The following is a 25,087-nucleotide window of genomic DNA, read 5'->3' as shown; positions in this document are numbered from 1 at the left end:
CCCCCCACATCGGTCAAACCTCGGCGGGCAGTCGGACCATTAAAAAAAAAAAAAAACAAAAGGCCTAGTTTCCCCATCCCAGCCATTTCCGGCAATCAAGTCCCAATTTTTTTTTAATCTCGTTTTGGGAGGAGGTGAAACCCCCTCCCATACTCACTCCCGGTTCGGGCCTTCAGCCCTCAGATAACGGTGCGCGCTATAGTTACACCCATAATACCTAGTCCCCCAGTCGGACATCTTAGCCCCACCCCCCTCCTCCATAAATTTAAATTATAACTTAGAGCCGCCACTGCAACGTAGAAGTGACATAATCATAAATTTTCTTACCTCAGTCCCAACCATGGTGGGATTGAGGTGGGCTAGTCCATCCGTTTGTGTCCCTCCCTGGGCCCCTCTATTTTAAATTCCTGGATCCGCCACTGCCTCCCTCTGCCTTTGTTCCCAGATCCGATGTTTCAATCTTTCACATATAGGTAAAGCACGTGTTAAGAGGCAATGAATTGCTGTATTTAAATTATACAGTGTATTTCAATCGAGATTTCAATTTTTGAATACGCATAGGCAGGACTTTTTATAATATTTTATTTGCTCATAAATTGTGTGGGGTAGGGGCCCTAGAATTGTATTAATAAATAACAGAGAACAAATACCTGATAAAATAAATTAATAATACTGTACTAATCACACAAGGTAATAGCATTACATGATTGCACTTTTTGTAGAAAAAAAATGATAAAATGTACGGTTTAAACAATTAAAGAAAACAGAATCAAATTATTGAGTAAAATGTATACGGTACAAACAATTACAGAAATTATAAACAAATTATTGTGTAATCGTAAAAAGAATAAATTTTGTCTGGTCATATGAACAAATGTGTTAATAATCCTATCATATATAGTCATAGTAGTAAATCTATACATTTTTAAATCAAAATGTGATTCTGTCGACATCAAATACAGGTTTAAATGAATCTGTGAAAAACAATGTACAAGAATATTTTGAAGTAATTGAGCATAAAGATTGTTTAAGCATGTGAATTTATTTCATAATTAGCCACATGACTTTTTTTTCTAAGAAGTTTAGCTTTATTTCCATGTGCGATTGTTTTGTTTTGTCATGTTGAATAATAAATGAATAAAAAGAAAGAAAGAATGAAAAAAAAAAAAAAATCATCACACAAGTTTATAAAACCCCGTCTCCATTGATAACTATAACAGCATCAAGCTTAATGCATTTTAAATAAAAATACTGTCAAATAGTTCACAATCGAATGGACAAACAACGTATTCCATTACTACTAAACTATCTTTGATGTTCATAATAATAACTAATTAAACAATATTTTGTTAAAATGGAAGAATGCTAGCTAGCGATTAAAATAATTCGTTTTTTATCGAAGGTAAAATTAGCTAGGGCCTAGAGAATCTTTTAGATTGCGATATAGAACACGCTGCTGCACTGCCGTTGGTTCGTACTGGTCGGTTAGGTTAGGTAGTGGAAACTCACACCTTCTCTACCGTAGTTTACAATTTTTTTGATCGAATACCACTTGGTACTATTAAACAAGCCTTTCCACCGTGTGACCGTCGACGGCCTGAAACTGGTTGGCTGTTTATCTGGCTCTAACTTGGCATCGAACGCAATTAGGGGATTATCGTATCATGTTTCAAGACGGGTATATCTAGATAAAGTTCGACGTGAACAAGGCTATTGTCTATTTAACATTACAATAATTCATTATTAGACCTATGCGGTAGTTGTTTTTTTATCTCAGTCGATACCTCGCACAACTGGCTAACGTCTCTATCTATTGTCGTGACGTCATGGCTCGCTGGCTCACACTTGTGGTATGTCTCGCACTTGTGATCAAATAACACGCTGGCTCGCACTTTGGCAACACTCTTTGGCAGTCAACTCGCCCCTAGAAAACCCGCCCTTGGAAACTTGCCCCATAAAAAAAATGTACACTTCCTAGACCATGCAGTCTTCAAAATAAAAATTGTAACCTTTGGTAATCAACTACATTTTCCACATACAGTACACAGAAATTTTTGAAACTTTATTAAAAAAAAACCTAAAGCATAATTCACCACACTATAGACACTTTTGACAAAAATGAAAAATTACGACTTTGTTAATGAAAAGTGTTCTAATATAGACAATGGGTCATGTCTCATATTATTTGTTATAGTTTAATTATTCATTATTTTCACTTGACTCGCATAAATAATTTTGTTCGAAGAACATTTATATGCAGTTGTACTTCGCAGCACTTCACTTCAATTTGCAATTTCTAGTATTAATATTAGAGCAACTCGATACCTAGTTTTACGATTGTGATAGATTTCAAATTGCAACTTTTGATAACTGTGTCTGCTTAAATCTAATCTCTACCAAAGATGGTTCAGAATGATTTACTGAACACAAAACATATACGGTAGAACTTCAATGGAGTAGTTTAGGCTAATATATTACTGTAAAGGGAATTTTGTATGAATATTATATGGATAGACATCGTATTTATTCGAATAAACGCCCCGCTTTGAGTAAATCCACCTCTAGATCCTCATTTGGAATGAACCTCTCCCTAAATCGACGTTCCCCAAACTATGGTCCGCGCCAAAGGTTGGGCCGTGAAACGTTTTTGGAGGGCCGCGAAGCAGTTACGTCTGGAAATTGAAAAAAAAAATAATAAAAATAACAGAGACGTTTCATCATGGAGAAAATAGTTTTTAATAAAGCCGCTTCATTGTTACAGCGAATGCGTCGCTTGCACACGCTGCTAAAGTGCCAGATGATGCGTGCTATTTGAGTTATAAGAGGTTTCTGTGTCTATGCCCTCTCAGGAGCTAGACACTTGTTATCGTCTAGTATTAACCCTGTAAGATCGAGTAAATACGGTATGGAGGAATGATGGGGTGAGTCATGAGCTAAAGATAAAAATAAATATAAGACCTGTCCTAGAAAGATCACTACAGTAAACAACACCACACATTTCTTGATAACCGAATGCCCATGTGGATACTTTATTACTAAACATAATACTGTACTTGTATAGTCTTTAGTCTATAGACTATAGTCTTTCAAAGTTGCGGAGTAACAGAGTGTGCGTAAACGGTTTTGTAAGGAGAAAGCTATGACGTGTGTGGCTGAACCGTGTTTGGTTTAATCGTGGTAGAAAAAAAAAACAATCAAAAATTGTGGGGTGGAAGGTGGGGGGGGGGGAAATGAAATGTACGGTATTATTTATTTAATAAAATAATATTTATTTTTGTATACAATGAAATTTTATCACTGTGAGAACAGGTAATGATGTCAAAATAATGTATATAAATATGGAGGCTTCATGATCAAAAGTTCTTGCCATGATTCGGTATGTTGGTCCCTGGCGAGGCTGGGCTGCTGGGGAGCAGCTTGGGGCCTGGAATCGTAAATAGGCCGTGAAGTAAAAAGTTTGCGGAACGCTGCCCTAAATGACTAAACAAATCTAATGGAAGCAACATCATTCTCAATACATTCTATGAATTTTCTACTCCAGTAGAATTACAATTTTTTCTAACCTGGTGGATCAATAAGTCTGCATGATCACACAATAACACATTTTGACGGCAATTACGTGTTAGTTCCATATGTACGTATCCATTTTTTATACCCAAAAAATATAAACGCCTCCATCGAATAAACACCCCCCCCCCGCCCCTAAAAAACATTCTTAACAATAAATCCCCGGGGCGTGGTATCTTAATTAAATAAATAAATTGAACTGAACATGCTACCACAAAAAACACCCCACATAAGAGACAAAATACAGTGACTGTATGCATTTTTTCCCAGGAGATTCTACCTAAAGGTTTCAGAAGGAACCAGATAAGGCGGTCGTTTATTTTCAAACATACAGCTTTGCCGAGTAGATTGAGTACAGGAGATAGAATTGACACCGTGAAGGATCAGGTTGGAGATTCAAAACAAAATTTGATAAAAGCTGATTAGTTGTAAACAGCGGAATGATATGCTGAAAAACGTTAACGTATGGTTGGTGGGAGGATTTTCCTGATGGATTTGAGTGGAGGGGGTGGATGGTGGGTTGTCCGATGTCCACGACGGGGCCCTAAAAAAGAGCGTAGGTGGGTGTGGACAGGAGCTTCCTAGCCACTGGAAGGGGATCCAGGGGGCGAATCCCTAACAGCCCTAGTAATATCGGGACTTCAAAGGTTTTAATCGCTTTTAGAGTTGTCCCACAAACAGATACTGTCTCTTATACACATCTAGATGTGTATAAGAGACAGAGATAGGGGTGGGGGGGGGGTGGAATTGGCACAATCTCTCACCATATTGTTTTCACTCTCTCAAACTCATGTCCTACAGAATTATTAGACCGGGATGAAGCCTTTAATAACGTTCATCATATCCTCATTAACTAACTTTAGTTATTTCATTTATGGTTCCGTTAACCGATTTAGTTTTTTTTTCGGTCGCATTCAGATAGTCACTTTTCAAGGCTGTTTATCAGATTCGGTGCACTGTTTATTCTGGAGTACCTCAAGGGTCTGTTTTCGGTCATAATTTTATTTAATAATTATTTTTGTTAAAACATTAATGTAAAGTAGATGCATGTCACCCGTTAAAATGTAGAAAGTAGAACACCAGTTAAAAATCAAGCATATTTTTCTTGGGGCTCATATTACGAATGCAAGATTGCCTGGTATTGTTCGAATTTTGAAAAGCTGTTCGCTTTAATACGTTTTTTTTTTTTTTTTATATTTCCTTCACATCAAACAGCAAGCACCCTGGCCACTTATAGGATGAAACGATGCTTTTTTTTAAATTTCCTTCACATCAAACAGCAAACACCCTCGCCACTTATAGGATGAAACGATGCTTTTTTTTAAATTTCCTTCACATCAAACAGCAAACACCCTCGCCACTTATAGGATGAAACGATGCTTTATAAACCATGTTTCTTTATGAAGCTTAGGCAGTGGAGTTGTTTTTGAAAAAAAAAGAAAAGAAAAAGAGAAAAAGCTTGAATCTCTTTGTAAATTTTTAAGCCACTTTCATAGAGTACGAAGTTCCAGCATGGTACCCTTATCAATGTCCTCACAATATTACATGTTAGAATCTGTACTGAACACAGGATTTAATAGATCTTGTTTCAATTATGACAAACTTCTTAGTTATTACTGATTGTCTCATTTCTTTTACAATGCCTTCAGAGGCAGTGGCGGATCCAGGAACTCAAAACAGTGGGGGGCCCAGGGAGGGACTACTTTATGATAATGCCTATGGCCGGAAATTGCACTCTCAGACCTAAATTTGATTGAAATTGCCGTAAAATAACCCATCTCCCGCAAATCCAAATTATCTGCATGCTTTTCTACTGCATTATCAATTATCTCCAGTAAATCAGTGGCAATGGGTATCGCCATGCACCACAGAATGAAATCAGAAGTGTTAAGAAAGCTCATTTAAACGGATCTACTGGATGTGGCTTCTTCCAACTAGGGATTCCTGCCTTTGAATCCAGAGATGTCCGAAAGGGAGGGGGAGGGGGCCTGAAAATGAGCCAAGACAACACTACCCTAGGAAATTCAGGGGCACGCCCCCGAGAAATTTTTGTTTTCAAGACGACTGAAAATAACCTCCGAGGCATTTTAGCACGATCATTTTTTTTTAAATTTTCAAAAGGGGATGCCGGCCCGCCCCGGCCATAATTAAATTTAGCGTTTGGGTTGATAAAAACCGGCACTGGTATCTCCGCATAGTTTATTTCCATTTTCTATCAATAGAGTAGCCCCTCTCAGTGAAAAACACTGCTCTTCCAAGGGGCTCCATAATACAATAAAATCTACAGAAGAAACTAAACTACAGTAAATCTTAATTTATTATCTTTTGAAATATAAGTAAAGTACAGTTTGGTATGCTTTTCTCTTGTGGAATTAATTCAGCTTGAGACATTAACAACTTGATTTTCTTGCTATGGAGATATTATGTACTATCAATTCAATTGTATTATGCTTTTAAATAAAACAGCCTCATTGCTTTTGGTAGGTCTATACCGATTACTTTTTAAGCAATTATTTACAGTAGTCAAATATTGGCAAACAGACGAAAGATCGACAAAGTGAATTATTATGTTATTACTAAAAGAGCATTAAAACCAAGGGTTTAGTTTTTTTTTTTTTTATGGTGGATGGGGCCGGGGGACAGGCGAGCGTTGTTTGAATGAGGTTGATTTTACAGTTGTCCTACCCGAAGAATTTTTAAAAATTTATTTAGATAACAAGAAAAAAATAGGATAATTATAGTGACGATGAAGTGATGATGACGACGACAATGATGAAGATGGAATGAATGAGTGATGCAGACACTATCATATCTGCTGACTTGAAATTCCATAGCCACCTCAGCCCCACTTTGGTTGGGGTGAGGTGTGGCTTTGTTTAATTTACAACACCCCAAGATGTCTTGAAAAGGCACCCTTAGACTTCGAAATTGTCTTCATTTGAAAATTAAAAAACTTAAGCCACCACTTGCTAATATGCCGACATCAAGTAAACTGCCATAATGAAAAATAACTAACACTATCGTTCGTGCAATCTAAATTCAAGCAGACTTTTAAACATAAAACTGCAATTTCTATTGTGAATTATTTAAAAAAGTATGAAATTTCACAAACAGAGCTTGAGATAGGTCCTGAAAGCGTAAGTGTCCTGCCAGATAAGTACACAATGATAATGCAGGCTAAAGTGAAGTGAGTCCAAGCTGGAATTAATGAGCCCCAGCAATCATCAGCGGTAAAGTCTTTACGTTAAAGGAAATAGAAAGGACAGATTCGATGACAAGCGACATTTGTTGGTAACTATATTGGTGGTCAGGCATTCATGAATGCATCAATTAACGATCTGTTTCACTGATATCGGCGTTTGAGTGACAATTTTTAAAACTGGGCATTTGGCATGTATAATTGATTATTTTGAAGTTAAATTAACAATTTTATATGATAAAATTCAGTATAAAATATAAAGATAAATATTATTAATCAATATTTTTCTATGCATCGCTTTATCAGATTTATTTCTATAAGGGGCCCTAGAGATTGGGGGTCCAGTTTCAGTGAACTGCCTGAACCTGTGGTAGTAACGCCACTGCTAGGCAATTTTAACTTGTAATGTGCAATATTATACAAAGATGTATACTATCAATCTAGATTTTTATTTATTCATTGCTTTATTAGATTTTTTATAAGGGGGCGGGGCCCTTATAGATCGGAGGCCCTGAAGGTTGGAGGCCCAGGTTCGACGAACCTGCTGAACATGCGGTAGTTACGCCACTGAACATTGTTTGTCCATGTGACGCCATTACGTTCTCTGTCCTACCATTGTCGTGCAATAAATAGCTACCTATTAACAAGTAAATCAGTAAATATAATTTTGTAAAAAGTCACTACTGAAGAAAAAGCATACACAGAACAGAAACCAACTAAAACCTTGTTTGTTTTCACAAAAATAACCTTGCATATCGGCTTTACATTAAACACAAAAACAAATATTTATCAGTATCAAAATTGGTTAGAATGCTCTGATTAGAGTTTGCTATTTTGGTTGAAATGTTTTGGGGTTTTATTTGTTGGCTTCCTTACTTGCTTTCCTTTGCATCAATAAGCTATTCTTTTCACCTCCTGCTTACTAAATACGAAAAATACACACACACAAATATACACAAACCAGATAAGGGATCCAATATTCCTACCTACCCCAGAGGTCCATACCCACCTCAACTCACCAAAGTTGGAAAAAGTTTAATTTAAGAATAGGCACCTCTATGATATGTTCCCTGATGGATGTTCAAGGGTTCCAATAACAGAGGGTGCCATACCCCATAGACATTCACTGGCACCCTGACAGCCACTGTGGGAAAAACTGGGCATCCAAATCTTTTCAGCATCTTTTTATTTGTTCAGAATGTGTAAACTGTAATTAGGACATGAAATATGAGAAGACATATTTTTGACAATATTTTGAAAGTATGTTTTTAAATAAAGATAAATTGTACTGTCCAAGCTGATTTTAATATGAGTGTATGTTTTTTTTTTCCTACTTAAATTCAGTAAGCAAAATTTCCATGTACAAAATATACCTTTAGACAAATAAAAATTAAAACAATATAAAACACAATTAAATTAAACGAAAGATAATAAAATTTACACTAGAATTTGCCTAAAGCCACATTCAGACAGGGCTACGGTAACACAGTATTGCGGGAATATTCCCAACAATGGGTTTTTTTACGACCGCAGCCGCAATGTTGGGTTATGCAGTGTTCCATCTCAGGCCTAGTAATTATTACCGCAATAATCCTGTTATGGTGCATTCTTGTGAGCATCTGAAATGAAAGCAGGTCACATTCCCGCAATATTACTCCTTACTTATCAGCAATTTTCCAGAAACAATAAACAACAATAAAGCACGCCCTCTGTCTGTGAGAACTAAAATGATTAACCAAGGACTCTTCCCGGTGTGTGTAATCCATTCATACAGAAAGGTGTTAAATTACGGCAATATTATCGCAACATTTGGTTGGTATGAATGGTCATTTCGGAAAGTGTGCCGGTATTATTACCACAATATTGCCAAAAACTCTGTCTAAAAATGGCTTAAATTGCACTGAATAGAATAAATTTAGTAAAATTATTTTTTGCACTAAAAATTATTTAAACAAACCAATAGGTCTAAAAAGTCCACAAAAATTACTGAACACAATCTGCTGACAATATATTAAAGGCAATTTTTGAATGTACTTAATAAGTTTTAATCAAACACTCATGCAATATTCTCTATCTTATGTCTGGAAAATGAATTTAAACAAATAGAAGAATTGTAAGGAATAATGTATTAAAACAAAATGACAAAACTAAATGATTATGGGAAATTGATTAAAACAGAAACATGTATTTAAACAAATTAATAAAAAACTTAAAAAGATTATATAAAATTTAATAAAATAGGACAAAATAATTGTGGAGGAAGGTATTAAAGTTGATGAAAATAAAAGACTATCGGAAAGTAATTTAAATAAATAGAGCAGAAAATTTTGGAAAATATATTAAAGCAACTAATGAAGTCATCAAGGATAATAAGAAAATACATTTAAGTAGAATCATTTGCAAAAGGCCAAAAAGCCTGTCATTGCAAGGAAGAAATTATTTCAAAAAAATAGAAATAAATGAAAAAAAAATTATAAAAACAAATTTATAAAAAACGAAGGATTATGTGAATTTGACTAAATCAAATATAATAAATTAATGAATTGTGGGAAATGTATTAAATCATGTTGATGAAAATAAAAAGCTATGAAAATTCATTAAAACATAAAGACTTAAAGAATTATGGGAAAAGTCATAAAATTATAAATTATTTTAAATCTATTAACATGAGTATTATGGAAAATATTCTAAACTAATTTAGAAAGCATAAAGCATCAAGTTGGTTTTATACCTGTTGATTTTGTAACTGTTGATTTGCGTTTGTAATCTCCATTCGTATTGGTTGAGTGAACACTACCATTCACACTGCTTGCACGACTACTTGCTACGCTTACTGACACTGGTGTCTCAATATCTACGTGGAATAGATAAAGCGCAATTTCTTTCAAAGTGTCTCACACAAATCAGGTCAGAACAAACAGATATAATAATAACTTTAATTTATAATTCCATGAATTAGATAAAAAAGCATTAATATTATAGCAAAAACAATAATAAACATTACTTTCTCTGTCCTACCATTGTCGTGCAATAAAAAGCTACCTATTAACAAGTAAATCAGTAAATTTAATTTTGTAAAAAGTCACTACTGAAGAAAAAGCATACACAGAACAGAAACCAACTAAAACCTTGTTGGTTTCTGTTCTGTGTATTCAAACAGAAATAATAATAACTTTAATTTATAATTCCATGAATTAGATAAAAAAGCATTAATATTATAGCAAAAACAATAATAAAAATATACTACTATTCCCTCTCAGGCTATGATTATATCAACATAAAATTCTTAGCAGAAGTAAATGATTTTGAGGAGGATTTGCACAACAATGCAGAATCTTGGAGCAGTCACTATCCATACAACCAAAGGATACACATTATGTACAGTTCTGTATTTGGAAGAATATACTATTACTGAAGTCAAACTAAGGTGTAATAATTTTCATTTAGTGTATGAAATATAACTACACTTACTGCCTAAATTATTAGTATTTATTATAAAGTCTGATAGAAATGTTATTGTTATTACCTGCAGTTACACACTTTCGTTTTCGAACACCATCCCCAACAGTAAACTTTGCTGGGCTGATCAAAGGTCGTCTTTCCTTCACAACCGGATTTACTGGTTCAGACCCTTCAATGAAACAGAAGATGAACAATGCTTTTAGATTTAGATTCATTGGTGTTTTTATTCAAATACAACACGAACAATGGCAGAAAGTAGCACATATTTTGTGTTGTTTCTGTTTTTTCAATGTTATATTTTTTAGAGATTCCTTGATGATAATACTGTCAGCACTTAGTGAAGCTTGTGTCAAATACTTAATATATCAAAAATAACATGTCTTAAACACATGTAAATGCTATGAAAATGGTAATTGGCAGGTTTTCAGATATTAAAGCTAGGCTTTAATATCTTTCATATCTTTATTTGAAAACTGGGGAAAAGGTGGGAAAAATGGTGATTATGCCCCTTTTTCCTCCGGTCTATGTGTCATTAACCATTCCTAAAATATCTGTTAATCTATTTGGGTGAAAAATCAGTTGTACGTACAACATAACAAAATTTTCCTCCAGAGCCTAGCTTTAACACAACCAGGTATCAAAGCTTAAGTATACCAAATATACTGTAGCTGAAGGAAGAAATAGAATACAGTACTTGCATATTAAATAAAGGTGTTTTCAATAGTTTAATCTAAATCCAATAAACAAATTCAAAATAAAATACCTTTTTTCATAGGATCTGCACCTCCAATTGACAATGATCCCAAAGAGGTATTGAGAGGGTGATCCCCTGCCCCTGCCCTTAATTTACTGACAATATCCTGGGGCGTCTGATCATTCTTTTGTAAAATATCTGGTGGTACAACAGCAAATTCAACCTCACTTCTTGGCAACGAAGAAAAACTACTGTTTCTGGAGATGTTTAAGAAAATTGGTTTAAAGTCCTTTTTCCTTTTGCAAGAAAAGAAAGAATAATATCATACATAATACAGTTATGATTAAGATTATTTAATCATAATTATCATGATAGTCATTACTTCCATAACTGTCACCATTATAACCGTTATCTTTCATGTCATTGTTGTTTGTCGTCCTCATTGTCGCTGCGGGTCATCACCATCGTCGTCATCAGCACCCTCATCCTACTGCTAATCCTACTCATCCTAATCCTCTTCTTCTGCCTCATTGCCATCATCATCATCAGGATCATCTCCATCATCATCATTTTCATAATCATCATTACCATTATCATCATCAACATCATCATTATTATCACCATCACCATCACCAATGTGAAGCCAGCATTTGAACTATTATCAAATATTATTGACACAGCAGATTATGTTTGATCAAATTTTACATTATACATATAACTCTACCTGTGCTTTTTAATCTTTTTACGGAAAACAGATTTAAGTACAAATCTGAACGCCAGCATGCAGCCGATAACGTCAACAGGTATCCTGACGATCAACCTTTGTTGGACGACTGTAACATTACTTTCGAAAGCTTTTGAATTCATATAGTTCTCAAGCTCATGTTTCCATGGGAACACATTTAGGCATATATCAAGAAATTTATCAAGGTGGGTTAGAATTGAAAACATCCAATACATCGTTGAAATGACATCAATATGACGAAGCCTAGTTAAAAAAAAAATAGAAATATGTATGCATTGTACAGTATTCATTTTTGTATTTAAATATTATAAATACAAAACCTATCAAACTATCCTGAACTAAAGAGAAAAATTACTGTAAATCAGATTGTAAAAAGCATAAAGAAAAGATAAACATCCAAACAACATATTTAAAATAAAATTAAAGCACCACCTTGATAAACAATTCTGTAACACTGATCATACTGTACGCTATAACTAACTTGTATATACAATAGCTTGGGTAATGCTGTTAGGTGGGTGTTCGCTAGAATTTTATATAAGCCTACCTCATTTTTTATTAACTGTTTTATCTTGTACATCATATACTACTTCTTTCGTCTGTCTCCGTTTTTGTCTCAATGTGATATTTTAGGACCCTGTTGGAAACAAGTTCTTCTGAACTTTCACGGGTTATCCTGGCATTAATATCTGTTTTTTCTGTCAATTTTTATAAGTGGTATATGATGTTCAAGGTACAGTAACTCAAAAATTAATTTTTGATGGATAAATATTTTTATAACATTTTGCATGTTTTTTTTATTTTTATTTGTGTACTGTTTTAATAAATTGTGGTTTTAATAATTATTAATGACATTTTTCACAAATGTATTTATTTTAAAATATTTTTTTTTTTTTAGTACTGTATTTTTAATGTTTATAATGCTGAAAAAAATAAAATGAAATGAAATGAAACATCGGCATTTGTAAAGCGTCCAGTGGCGGATTCAAGAATTTGAAACAGGGAGCCGAGAGAGGTATTAGACAAGTGGAGAGTCTAGACCACCTCAGGTAGCGAAATTTTATGATTTGTCCAGAAATGGCACTCTCAGAATTAAGATTGAATATAATTTTCTTTTTTTCTCTCCATTTGTTATAATGTTGAAAAATTTAGGTGCCCAGACCAGTCGGGCCTCTCTCCCTTGAATCCACCACTACAGTGGTGGCTGTGGTGTTTACATTCATGAGGTAACAGCTATCCAACAAGGGGGGGGGGGGTCTGACAATATGATGTTCTGTGATATTTTTTAATGCGATTAGGCCCATGCCCAATAAGATATATTTTCTTTCATTTCTAGTTTGAGTTGCAAGGCGAGCCGTCTACAGGCGCCAACACTGATTAGGCCTGATTGCATTGTGCAATACTTAGACCATAATTAATTGAACTCTGTACTTTTGTACACTGCTTAGGTCTAAAATTGAATAATCGGAGCTTTGTCTGCCATCAGATTTTCGACCCAGGGAGCATTCCGAATGTCTAAACAAATACTTTCTTGAATTGACGTACTTGTCAATCACTGCGTTCTGTTGACAACATGAATGGGGTAACATTCCAAGCTAAAGTGAAACAACACACATATCATGATTGTCTGCTATCATTTGTTAACCTAAAAACACTCCCTTCAATGAAGAAAAAACACATTTCAAAACAATATGGAGTTGAATTTCCAGTATTCATCTGGCCTCCAGTGTACAGACACCTGGTTAAAATGACATATGAGTATTGTGCTAGCCTCTGGAGTACAGACATTGTTAGTATATTATGTTGGGCCAGCAGATGAGGTCTGCTGTTAGGTCGATACATTTAAATTAATAAAAATATTTACCATACAAATGAAAAGAAACTGTCTAGATTGTCCTTTATTGGATACAGGTAAGAAGGAGAAGGTGGGGAATTACCTGTCACATACAGCTTTACCTTTAAAATGGTTACAGATCAGAAGAGGGCATGATAATGGAATTGTACCAGAGAGCTATGTATGTGTTTCATATGTGTTAGATCAAATGACCGGGAATGTGAAGCGATAGGTAAATGTAAAGGCAGATGATAATCCACAACTCGCAGCGTCATGTATTTTGTATAGGCATGGTCCGTGATTACCTACAGTAGCTGTCATAAAGAGGCACTTATAACAGCTACATGTTCATCAAATCATTCCACAACAGGGGCTGAACTACTAACAGTGTTTTTAACGTTATAAAAAGTAACAAAACTATATTATACCCTTACCTCAATCTTCCAGCTAATAGAATCGATAACATGCCTACAAAAATAACGACTGTACTGAGCAGCAGACTCGTCTGATCTTGTTTTGTATGAAAAAAAGTCATATTTAAGATTAAAACAACAATAACTTTATATTCACAATATTCAAAAACAATAATAAAAACAAATACTGTAATAATAATGTGCTAATGGGGCTTGCCATGCCAAAACCAGCATCAATGGCAAAAACAAGAAATTTGACTTTTTAATATATTCATGTTCTCCACATTATAAGCTGTAAAATGATGGGTCATTTACTGTAATGACCCATAATTCACACGGTAGGGGAGCCATGGGCTTATCCTAAGTGGAAGCTACCGAAGCCCAGCAAACTGACGCCGAGGTACCTACGTGTACACGAAAGTTATGGTGACTCTATCTCAAAATCGGGGGTGCATACTTCCCCCCCCCCTTCACATTCTTTTGTCTTTGTTTCATATGGCTTCATAAGTGCCTTGAGACGGTTTTCTGTGGAAGGCGCTATATAAAATATATGACCTTTGACCAATGTTATCAACTTACTAGTGCCGAAGTTATGAGTAAAAGCATTACGGCATCTCTATACTGAAGTATACAACACTGCCACATTTTTATACTACTTACTCAGGCCCCTGGTCGGCACCCCCTCGCGCTCTGAGCTTATGGCATTTATGAACTGTTTACTGCGTTGTCATAAAACATAGAATGGTCCAAAAAAACTGCAGCAATCATTTACATCAGCCCTGAGATAATGCGGTTTCTGTATGATGATGCCAGGCCAGTGTATTTTCAATGTTTGAAACTGTCAGGGCCCCAGTGAATGAAACTATGGTATTACATAGTTTATATTATATATTTTTTTTAAACTACAATATCGGGGCCCCTCCTACCTGGGGGCCATGGCGCTCAACCCCCCGTCAGCGCCCTAGCGTAACGCAACTGGTTTGCAGAATTATGAAAAAGGTATAATGAATGTATCATTGAAAAATTTTGTGGAGTGGTACATTGATCTAAGAAAAAGGTGAGTAAATTTTGCAGTGAAAGGTCAAAGATTTCAAAAATGTCCTTGATACTTAACCTCTCGAGTATGAAGAATGAATCTACTTGTATTACCCTTAAAAGCCCTGCATGAGGCATAGTGCGGAGTTATGGACTCTATAGACAGACGGCTCCATCAAATCTCGTTTCTAAACCAAACATTATTTTACAGTGAATTTTTTTTTTTTGATCAACTTTGCTGACCAACATCAGGTGAACCGAAGCTATATCATAGGGTCATTAAATGATATCATCCGATATCAGCCAATGGCACTCTTGAAAATGCTGATAACAATGAAGTGTTATGGCTGATGTTTGTAAAATATTAATGTGATATAGATATAGGTCTAATAATCTTACTGAGGCGATGTACTATACAGTAAATACATTTCTTCTTAAATACACGATATTGATTGGTTATACTACTGATGATGGTTAACAAAATCGATTATATAGTTATCGCTTTTCGTAACTAGTTACTGTTAGTGAAATATTATTTATTTATTTATTATTTATTTACGTTTATATTTATTATTTATATTAGCATATTCACACAAGTACCAAAAACCTGTCTTCTTATTACCATCTTGCATTCCGTAAAGTTTTGAAACTAATCGGACTTACCAAACTTTCGTTGTCGTGTTAACTATTTTAAATTTCTTAATTAATGCAATATTAATAATGCAAATGAGCAATCAGCCTATTCACAAACATACCAAAAACAATAGACTATTGCTTTATCACCATATTGCATTGTGCCAAGTTTGAGATCAATAAGACTTAACCAAAACTATAGTGTAACTAGCTTATTTTACCTGATAAGTGAAATACTAATTATGCAAATGAGTATTAGCATATTCACGTATGTACCAAAAACATAGGCACCATCTTCTTATTCAAAATGAGATATGTATATTTCTTCCTAATTATATTAAAGCATTTAACCATCCCATTACTACACTGTTTACATTCACCAATAAGATTTTATTTTTATTTTCTTCTCCGTCTGGTTGTTTTTGGCAAAACTATTTGAGGCATGTCATGGCAAAATGGTTAAGTTGTCGCACAGACCAGTATTGAGTAAAGGAGCTATAAAATATGGTAGCACAAAAAATTGCCTAAAAATCCAATTTTTTTTTTCACTATAGATCAACAGTTTAATATCTTATTAATCATGTCCCAAAGTATTAGTTCTGGAAGTGATCAACAAATCATTTAATTAATGTTATTTAGATAGATAATTCTATTAAACAATGTATGCACAAATAACTTTGGAAGGCAATTACTCAAAATCATGTTTATCTTGATTCTAAGAGTACTGTACATTCACTTTCCAATAACTTAGGCTTGAAATGTCCAATTTGAATGAACATTTTAAAGATCACATACTCAGGTATCTGAAAATACCAATAACTTGAATTTCAATTTTTGCTACAACTTAGCCATTTTGCCACGTGCCTCATTTGCCACATAAGAAAGCAAAATATTACTTTTTTTCCCTACCTCTTTTGACATCTTAAAAAAATAAGTTCACTAAACAAGGTATAAAAAAGTCTTGCCGTAACAAGATAATGGTTAACATTATTATTCTTAAAATATAAATTGATTGGTATTTGTCAATATATATTTTTAGAGATTGATGTTTATTATTGATAATGAGCATTACTAGCTAATTATCCTATGTGCATTATGTAAGATTAAAGAAATGCGACAGTTAAACGACATGTTGTTAACGTGATATGTTGTGGTTATTAGAGTTCAACCAGAGTTTAATACTGTGTAGTAACTATTTGCTGAGGTTCTGTCTTCGATTTGGAATTTGATAAAATGATCAATTCTGTTTGAAGTTAAAATACATTTTTGGCTTAGAACAAAGAAGAAAGTTCACCTATAACAACTAATAATAATGAAATTTCCAGTATTTTTCCTTACTTCTGAATATAATAGTTTTTTCTTCTGATTTTGCTTGGAATGTTCCAATATCAATGATTAAAATGGCAATTGTTGAAAGTAGTACAAACCATCGAAGAATGTGCACCAGTAATGGAACAGGCTGTTTAGATGTCAAACTCTGTGAAAAACAAAAGAATGAAAACCCAAGTGTATTATTGCGGTTGTGGGTAAAAAAGTTAAGAGTAAGACTTGTTTCATCCCCTTTTATATTGTCTAAAAACCAAAAACGATTTCTTTCTAAAGAGAAAAATTCACAAATTCTAATTTATATTCACTACACATTTGTACAATAACTTTTGTGCCCACAGTTATACCCTATTCAGACTAGCATTGCATTGTGATCAGTTGTAGCAACTGCAACACCCAATCGCAATTCATAATTGTGTGTGAAAGCTTACCAACAGTAGTCAATAAATAATCGATATAAGAATTGTTACCAGTTGCGATTGGGTGCCACAATGTTTATTAATACTCGCGATTACCACAGAATCTGATCACAACCGATCGCAATAAATTCCACAGGCACTGATTAGATGCTGTCAGTCAACATAGGTCTAACTACCAGAGGCCTAGTAGCTCCATTTCAATATAAAGTTTTTTTGTGTCTCTAATCCGGAATTTGCGGATTTACAGTGTTCAGGAAACAAAAACAAGTAAACGATTTACTCGCATAACTAACAAGTGAGATGATAGCTACCTATTTACAGCCCACCTGGGGCAGTACACACAAAAATTGTTAAAATTAGCCATGCACTTTGCACCAAGTTTGCCAGAAAGTAGAAAACAAATCTTATAATACTTACTGCAAACTTCTTGGGTAACCTAGAGTCCTTCATACTAAATATTTAATGAGGTCATTTCTGTAATTTTGTCTTTCATTTAAGACTCAACAGCATTTGTTATTGAATATTGTATTCCTACAGTTGTTGAGATTTAGTTGTTACAATTAAGGTTTGTTGCAGACTTTCAAAACATGGCCCGGAAAGGCCAATCTATAAAAAAAAGACTGAAATGATATCCTTCAAATGTAATTATAACTATTATTTTTATAAAGTTCCCTTTTTTTGTATAAACTACAGTATAATCAATCAATCTATCAACCAATAATTCAATTTTCCCATTTATAGGTACTTAGAGTATACATATCAACTTTTTTTTGTTCATGCTTAATTTTCCTATACCGGTATATATTTCAGCAGTGTTGTTAAAGATTCAATTTGTATTAATAGTTAAGATGTTTGTATGACACACCACCTCTCAAGTGCCACCAACATAAATGGTGTACGTCAATGAATTATTATCATTTTTATGACACCACTGCAGCAGTAATTCTCATGGCGGTCTTAAAACCTCTTTATTAATAGCTTATATGTGAGGTCTCACCACGAAACGAGACGCATCTTTGGTGAAATCATATTGAGATATTCTCCAAAATAGGTCAAAGGCAACATTTTTACAAAATTTTGATTTTAATGTTTTTGAATAACTTGATACTTACATTTTATTATTTTTTAAGTGAATTTTCTTACTAAAACAGTGTTCTCTTCACATATTCTGTAATTCTAGTCCTATTATTTGTACAGGTTAGTTTATGTTTGATTCTGACTTTCTCAAAATCTGGTTCTCATACACCTAAACTATAAATGCTAACATCTCTGGATCTATTTATTCTAGGGAAGCCATTCAAAGACCAAATTAAAGCTTATAATGTGATCTACTAAAATGTAATATTAACTCATTTTTTGATTTTCTAACGATGAGACTCATTTTGTAGTGAGACCTCACATATAAGAAGACGTGATTTACTTTCTTCCATTCTCAAATGTTATTTTGTTTTATATATTTATGGGCCAAAGTCGTAAAATACAAATAAATGTCCTAGACCATGGAGTCTACAAATTAAGAAATGATTATAAAAGAGGTGTGAATTGTGTAGCGACTTTTAACCCTTATCGTGCTGAAAATCACTGGTGCGTGATATTCTTGCATGCCAATTTACTTTTACAAAACTACATAATTACACAGCAGAAATTAGTGTCTCTCTTTAAATGAAATTTTCACATATTTCTTGAACACTAAACAAAAAACTATTTATAAAAAAAATAATCCTCATAGCACATATATTCTATATGTGATACTGGTTTGTAAAAAAAATTGTTTTACAATCAGGGAAATGTTCCGTTTCCGCCATCCAATTTGGCCTATTTCTTTGTATAGGCTATGCCTAACTACGCCTAGGCTAGGCCCTAGTCCTACCTTGTCCCCGCTGCACCACCGGCGATATTAGCTTCTTCCCCATCATAACCATCACTCTCATCACTCTCACTAGCCTACAAAAACACAACTATAATTCCACAAAAATGTTCCTGGTCTCTATCCACACTATTATCATCAAAAACATCATGTATGGCTCGTTCCACAGTATATCGCTGCTGCGCGACCATACTGAAACTTTCAAAAATAAGTTGACATTTTTGTTTGATTTATAAAATATTTTTCAATAAAAGTTGTCAAGATTTTTGTTTATTCGAGAAGTTCAAAGTGTAAGTAACCCGGATGCAAAAACAAATGAGCATCAGAATGATATATAGACAGTATAGAGGGCGAAATCCATGTATACTTATACGTATGTGTCGCACTAGTGCGTCTAGAGCATTCAACGGTAAATTGTTGTCACACTATTGCGCCTACGACACGATAAGGGTTGTTAACTGTCAAACGAAAATAAACTCGCTAAACGTGGTATAATTGTCTTGCCTAATAATTCAAAGTTTTATCTATCCATACGAAATTAATAAGTTTATTCCTCTCTTTTTAAAATATATATAAAACAGCATTACCCTAATTTGTAATAGTTTTCTACCCAACAGGTTTTTCTGGACCCAGTCATCAACTTCATGTAATTTCCTCTGGGTCTGGAGTTCGCAGCCTAAGCACAATTGGTACAAGCTGTCCAAGTGTGCAGCAAAATCTTCAATTTCAAAATCATAATTTTTCTGAAAAGAAAAAAAAAATTAATTGGATACATAAACTGTTAATCCTGTGCAGACTATCAAATTTTATTTGACAAAAACATGTGAAATGCCTAAATATGGTAATGATGACATCACATCATGACCATATATAGGCACATCATGACTATATATGGGCAGGGCAAGTTTTTTTGTCAAAAGAAAATTTGACATTCTGGACAAAGACATAGTTAACTAGTGACAGTAGTATGAAGAAAACAAGGAAATGTTTTGTTGAAAAAACTTTTTGTTGAGTATTACTTTTATTCAGCTTGTATTCAATTTTTGACAATAAAGTGAAATGAAATTAACGAAATAGACTTTGTTGACAAAGGAACCACAGTGCTTTAATTTGCAGAAAGTTATCTACATGACCAAACAAAACATGGTTATTTGATCGGTTTAGCAAAAACATTTGCGTTGATATAAAGTAGATTATATTTTAGAATCCAATAATTATAATATTTATCCACATAAAGTCAATATGGTAATTTTTGGCCAACAAGAAGGGAGAATATTACAAAATTAAAATATTTGTTTATGACAAAACCCAACAGCAACAAGCTGAGACTACTATGGCTACGATAGCGTGTATTGCGGTACCTATGCTGCCATTTTGTTTTGTTGAGTATTTTTACCAGTTATATATTCACCTGCACATCTTCCATATAAGTAGGATTTTGTCACTGTGCAGGTAGGCGTTGTTTAACAAAGAACGACTAGTAGAATATGGACAATCGAAAACTATTTTTTAGATATATTATAATTGTAAGATGGAGGGCGACAAACATTTTTTTTTTCTCATACATACCATATTATAAGGAACAAACATGGCCAGTTGCTGTACTTTCAGTTGTTGATTCTGGTTGCACTGATCACAGAGAATATTCTTAAATTTCTTGTCATCAACGGTTACCGCTGGATTCTGTGCGTACACGCCTTGGTTGAAATCGGAGTAGTGTTGTGCTGGGATTGGCTTATTATAATTCCCCTCCTGCCAAAAAAAAAAAAATGTTGGGATAATTATTGTTAGATCTTTACAATGGTGTGGGTTGCAGAGGTAGCTTAATCATACAGTAACTATAAATGAGGCAGACAGATGTACAGTACCCTGAAGAAATGTACTAATATTACACAAGGCAAAATGTTACACAGGACTGGTTCTAGGGAAATTTAACAACTGTCCCCTGCTAAATTGTTTATGTATGAATTCACATATGTATCTTTGCCTACCCAGCAGTATAAATGGGTACCTGGTATAATTTAAACGTGGCAATTGATATTAGCATACCTAAGAGTGCTGAAAAGGGTGGGGAAAGGGCTGATGGGAAGCGCAAAAGTGACAGGGAGGGGGGGCCTTGAAAATTAAATGAGGGGAGGCTAGCTCTGTGCACATCCCTAGATACGCCACTTTGTATTAGTATCAGTTTTCGCTGGTTACAGCTAAATTTACACTAGACACAATTACGACACAATACAGATGCGCGCAACGTTGGAGAATACAAGCTACGCGATGATGTGGTTGTTGTCTCGTTATCGTGTCTAGTGTAAATCTAGCTTTAAGGATGTTTTACTATCAAATTTTCTCTGACTAAAAAGCAACAAACTGGTGTATGCCCATATAGTCATGATGTGCCTATATATGGTCATGATGTGATGTCATCATGACCATATTTAGGCATGTCACATGTTTTTGTCAAATAAAATTGAGAGTCGGGACAGGACTTAAGTGTCCTAGAACCAGAGGTGGCAGCAAACATAAATTATAATCTACTTACGCTATCAAACCCATTGTATTGATCACAATGCGGACAATCCCAACAGTTGGCATTTCCCGCTGGTACAGTGGAGTTAACATTGCAAAACCAACAGTTCACAGTCAGTTCCCGTGGTCTGAAATATCAAACATATTCAATGAAGCATAAAAAATGACATTAAAAAAGAAACTTCCGAAACAGATAATAACAGTTCATACAAACAATATTCACCCAAAATATGCGTTAACAACACAAATCTTTCAAGAAGGTGGTCTAGATCCACCATCCGTCAAACTCCCTCCCTGGGCCCCCTCAATTCCTGCATCCACCACTCCACCCCTTAGTTTGAATCTCTTTTTCGGACCAGTTGGACCTTCTGGCGGCCATTTCTGTAGCAACTACTTTTAATTATGCCAACAACATACATCCATTGAAAAAACCAAAGAAAATCAACCAACTTCTTGAAAACTTTCCACAATATAATGAGGATGATCAAGCTTGACACTGAGAAGAGAAACACATGTTGATGTGATGAGACCCATGCCTTCAAGAAGTTCTAGAAATAAAATAAAAAAAATAATTGTTATAATAAACAAAGGAGCAGCAGATGTTCCTTTCTTTTTATTTAAATTTCATTAAGACACAGATTATTTAAATATTTCAAAACTGGGGAAAATTCCCCCACCAAATGTTTAAAAATCTGTATCTTTAAAACCATATACCTATTTCACGCTGCGGTAGACATGCTCGATCAATGACAAATAGTGCTGAGCATCGAGGCGTAACCAACAGCAATCATCAATAGTGTTCTGCCTGAAGGCAGGTCCCTCAAGGAGTTCTATTCCAGTATTCTCAGTCCTCTGCATCCCAGTGGCGTATCTAGAAGTCTTGAATTGGGGGAGGGGGGCTGATGAGGGGCACGAAGGTAAACCCACGCCCTTCCCTAGATACGCCACTGCTGCATCCCTCTTCAACTCGTTGTAACTCTTTTCATAACTCTTTTCATTCCGGATATCATCAAGCAGCATTATTCTTTTCCTTCCTCTTGGTCTTTTTCCTACTCTACCTTCTATTACATCCTTCAAAAGACTGTTGTGCCGCAACATGTGACCGATCCATCTCTTTTTCCTTTGTTCGATTGAAATTGCTACATTTAGCTGTGTTTCACCAACTCTTTCTAAAACATCCTTGTTACTAACCCTGTCCATCCACTTGATGTTAGCCATTCTTCTCCACAACCACATCTCACATGCATCTATACTTTTTCTCTCAGCTTTTCTCAAGGTCCATGTCTCTGGTCCATATAGCAATACATTCCAGCCTAAGGACTGAACCAATCTCTTTTTCAAATGAAGACAAACACGACCAGTAAATAGAGATTTATTCTTTTCAAACGCTGTCTTCGCCATGCCTATTCTTGCTCTAATCTCATTCTCACTGTATCCATCCTCAGTTTATGCTTCCCAAATATTGGAACTGTTGAACTTGCTCTAATTCCTGTCCTTCTACTTGGACACTGACCCTACGGGGCTGCCTTCCAACCTTCATCACCTTTCTCGTCTTTATGTTGATCTTCATACCATAATAGTTGACAATCCTGTTGGTGTAATCCATCAGATCTGCAGACCAGCTTCCGTACCTGATATATTGCTTGATCATCTGCAAAACGTACAGATTTTACAAGCTGTCCTCCAACTTTCATTCCTTCTCCAAGTCATCAAGCGTTTCTCTTTTTCTCAAGTGGCACCACTAGTACATACTTACAAAAGTCTTCAGGCCAAGTTCCATCTTTATGGGAATGCACATGGGCGTCGATTGGTGGGGGACAAGGGGGATGCGTCCCCCCACTTTTCATCATATCGATTGTCCCCCCCCCACTTTTCACCAATCTTCTATAATTAAAACCCCACTTTTACAAGCGAATGGAAAGAATAACAATTACGCATGACTCATGAATTTTGTCCGTTCACTTTTCTAAGTGCGGTACGTATTTTCCGGACCAAAACCAAGTAAAAACGCAATTGTTTAAACATTTTGTAACCATCTCAGAAACCCACTAGATCGATTTTATGGGTGTAACGACTATCAGAGGCTAAATTTATTGTGTAAACAATGTACTGAACGTTGTTGAAATTGGAAGCATGTATCCTTATTAGGCCAATATTTTTACAAACTCAAAAGTGCACAATTTCTAATATAAACGGTTTATTCTTTTTGTATATTATTATGACCCATACGTATACTAGTGTTTAATATTATCTACATACATAGGATTACTGTTTTTTCTAATTTCACGGATATGATGTCTACCTATTTCGATTAAGTGATAAGCCTACCAAAAGTTTACAAACTCCAGTGTTACGTTGACCAGGGAGTTGTTATAGTGACTATAACAACTCCTCGCAGTCTCGCAATGACGCCATAATAGTGGGGCCGAGCCAGCCCTGATTTTTTCAAAATTTTTTTTTTTAAATGGGAAAAAAAAACAAAGGAAAATTAGAATTAAAATTTAGGTCTGAGAGTGCCATTTCCGGCAATCTAGAGGTGTCATATTCATAAATTTTCTTTCTTCAGCCCCAACCATGGTGGGGCTGAGGTGATCTACTTTTCCAACGTGCAAGTCCTTCCCTGTCCCCCCTCTAATTTGCTTTCCTGGAGCCGCGACTGATAATGATAAATTAAGTAAATCACATTTATGTTTGTGAAATCAAAATGCTAACTAATGTTTTGTGTGCTCCCTATCTCCCTAGTCATGTTTGATCGTAAATTAGACGGTATTATTTCCATTCACAATAATTTATCGCAATATTACTTACACAAAAGTGAAATTCAAAAAGAGGAGAAAAGCAAAAACCTCTTAATTGACTTTAAAAGTACTGTATGCAAAAAGACTAAATTAATGACTGTTTTAAGTTTATCTTATTTGTTTTTCATAGTTCGAATTTTGAATACGTTACAAGCTAATCAGTTGATAATAAATCATTATTTTTATGAATGTTAGTTTGCACGAAATATATAATCAGGCATAATTATGACTAAAAAGGATAATTTTAAAAACTTTTTATGAGTATTTCAGTGGCAGATTCAAGGGGCCCAGCATCACTATTTTTATTTTTTTTTGAAATTTAAAAGTGGAGAAAAATTTAATTTATATTCAAATTCAGTCTGAGAGTGCCATTTCCGACCAACTGGAGGTGCCATAATCATAAATTTTCTTAACTCAGCCCCAACCATGGTGGGGCTGAGGTGGTAGTCCAACTACACTCTCCATCTGTAAAAGTCCCTCTCTGGGCCCAGCTCTATTTCAAATTACTGGATCCTCCACTGGAAATAAATGTTAATTGCATTGCTTAAAATCAATTAAAAGGCTATATGCGC

At 34.7% G+C, this 25,087-nt stretch overlaps 1 protein-coding gene across 1 annotated transcript in view; it reads right to left on the bottom strand.

Moving 5' to 3' along the window:
- Positions 1-25,087, bottom strand: part of LOC117109377 — a gene marked incomplete at its 5' end in the record, with an annotated part of 36,232 nt that overhangs the window by 8,344 nt on the left and 2,801 nt on the right. The window contains 10 exons of the mRNA XM_033251687.1: positions 9,498-9,620; positions 10,293-10,397; positions 10,992-11,218; positions 11,647-11,910; positions 13,936-14,011; positions 16,921-17,059; positions 19,782-19,937; positions 20,764-20,946; positions 21,731-21,845; positions 22,168-22,265. Coding sequence (XP_033107578.1) covers positions 9,498-9,620; positions 10,293-10,397; positions 10,992-11,218; positions 11,647-11,910; positions 13,936-14,011; positions 16,921-17,059; positions 19,782-19,937; positions 20,764-20,946; positions 21,731-21,845; positions 22,168-22,265 — 1,486 coding nt within the window. The remainder of the gene's footprint in view (positions 1-9,497; positions 9,621-10,292; positions 10,398-10,991; positions 11,219-11,646; positions 11,911-13,935; positions 14,012-16,920; positions 17,060-19,781; positions 19,938-20,763; positions 20,947-21,730; positions 21,846-22,167; positions 22,266-25,087) is intronic.

This window comes from Anneissia japonica, unplaced genomic scaffold, assembly GCF_011630105.1.
Source record: "Anneissia japonica isolate Jap-2015-1 unplaced genomic scaffold, ASM1163010v1 scaffold287719_len1884721_cov185, whole genome shotgun sequence".
NCBI lineage: Eukaryota > Metazoa > Echinodermata > Crinoidea > Comatulida > Comatulidae > Anneissia > Anneissia japonica.
Note: the sequence above shows the minus strand (reverse complement) of the source record. Positions and strands in the feature narration are given on the sequence as shown.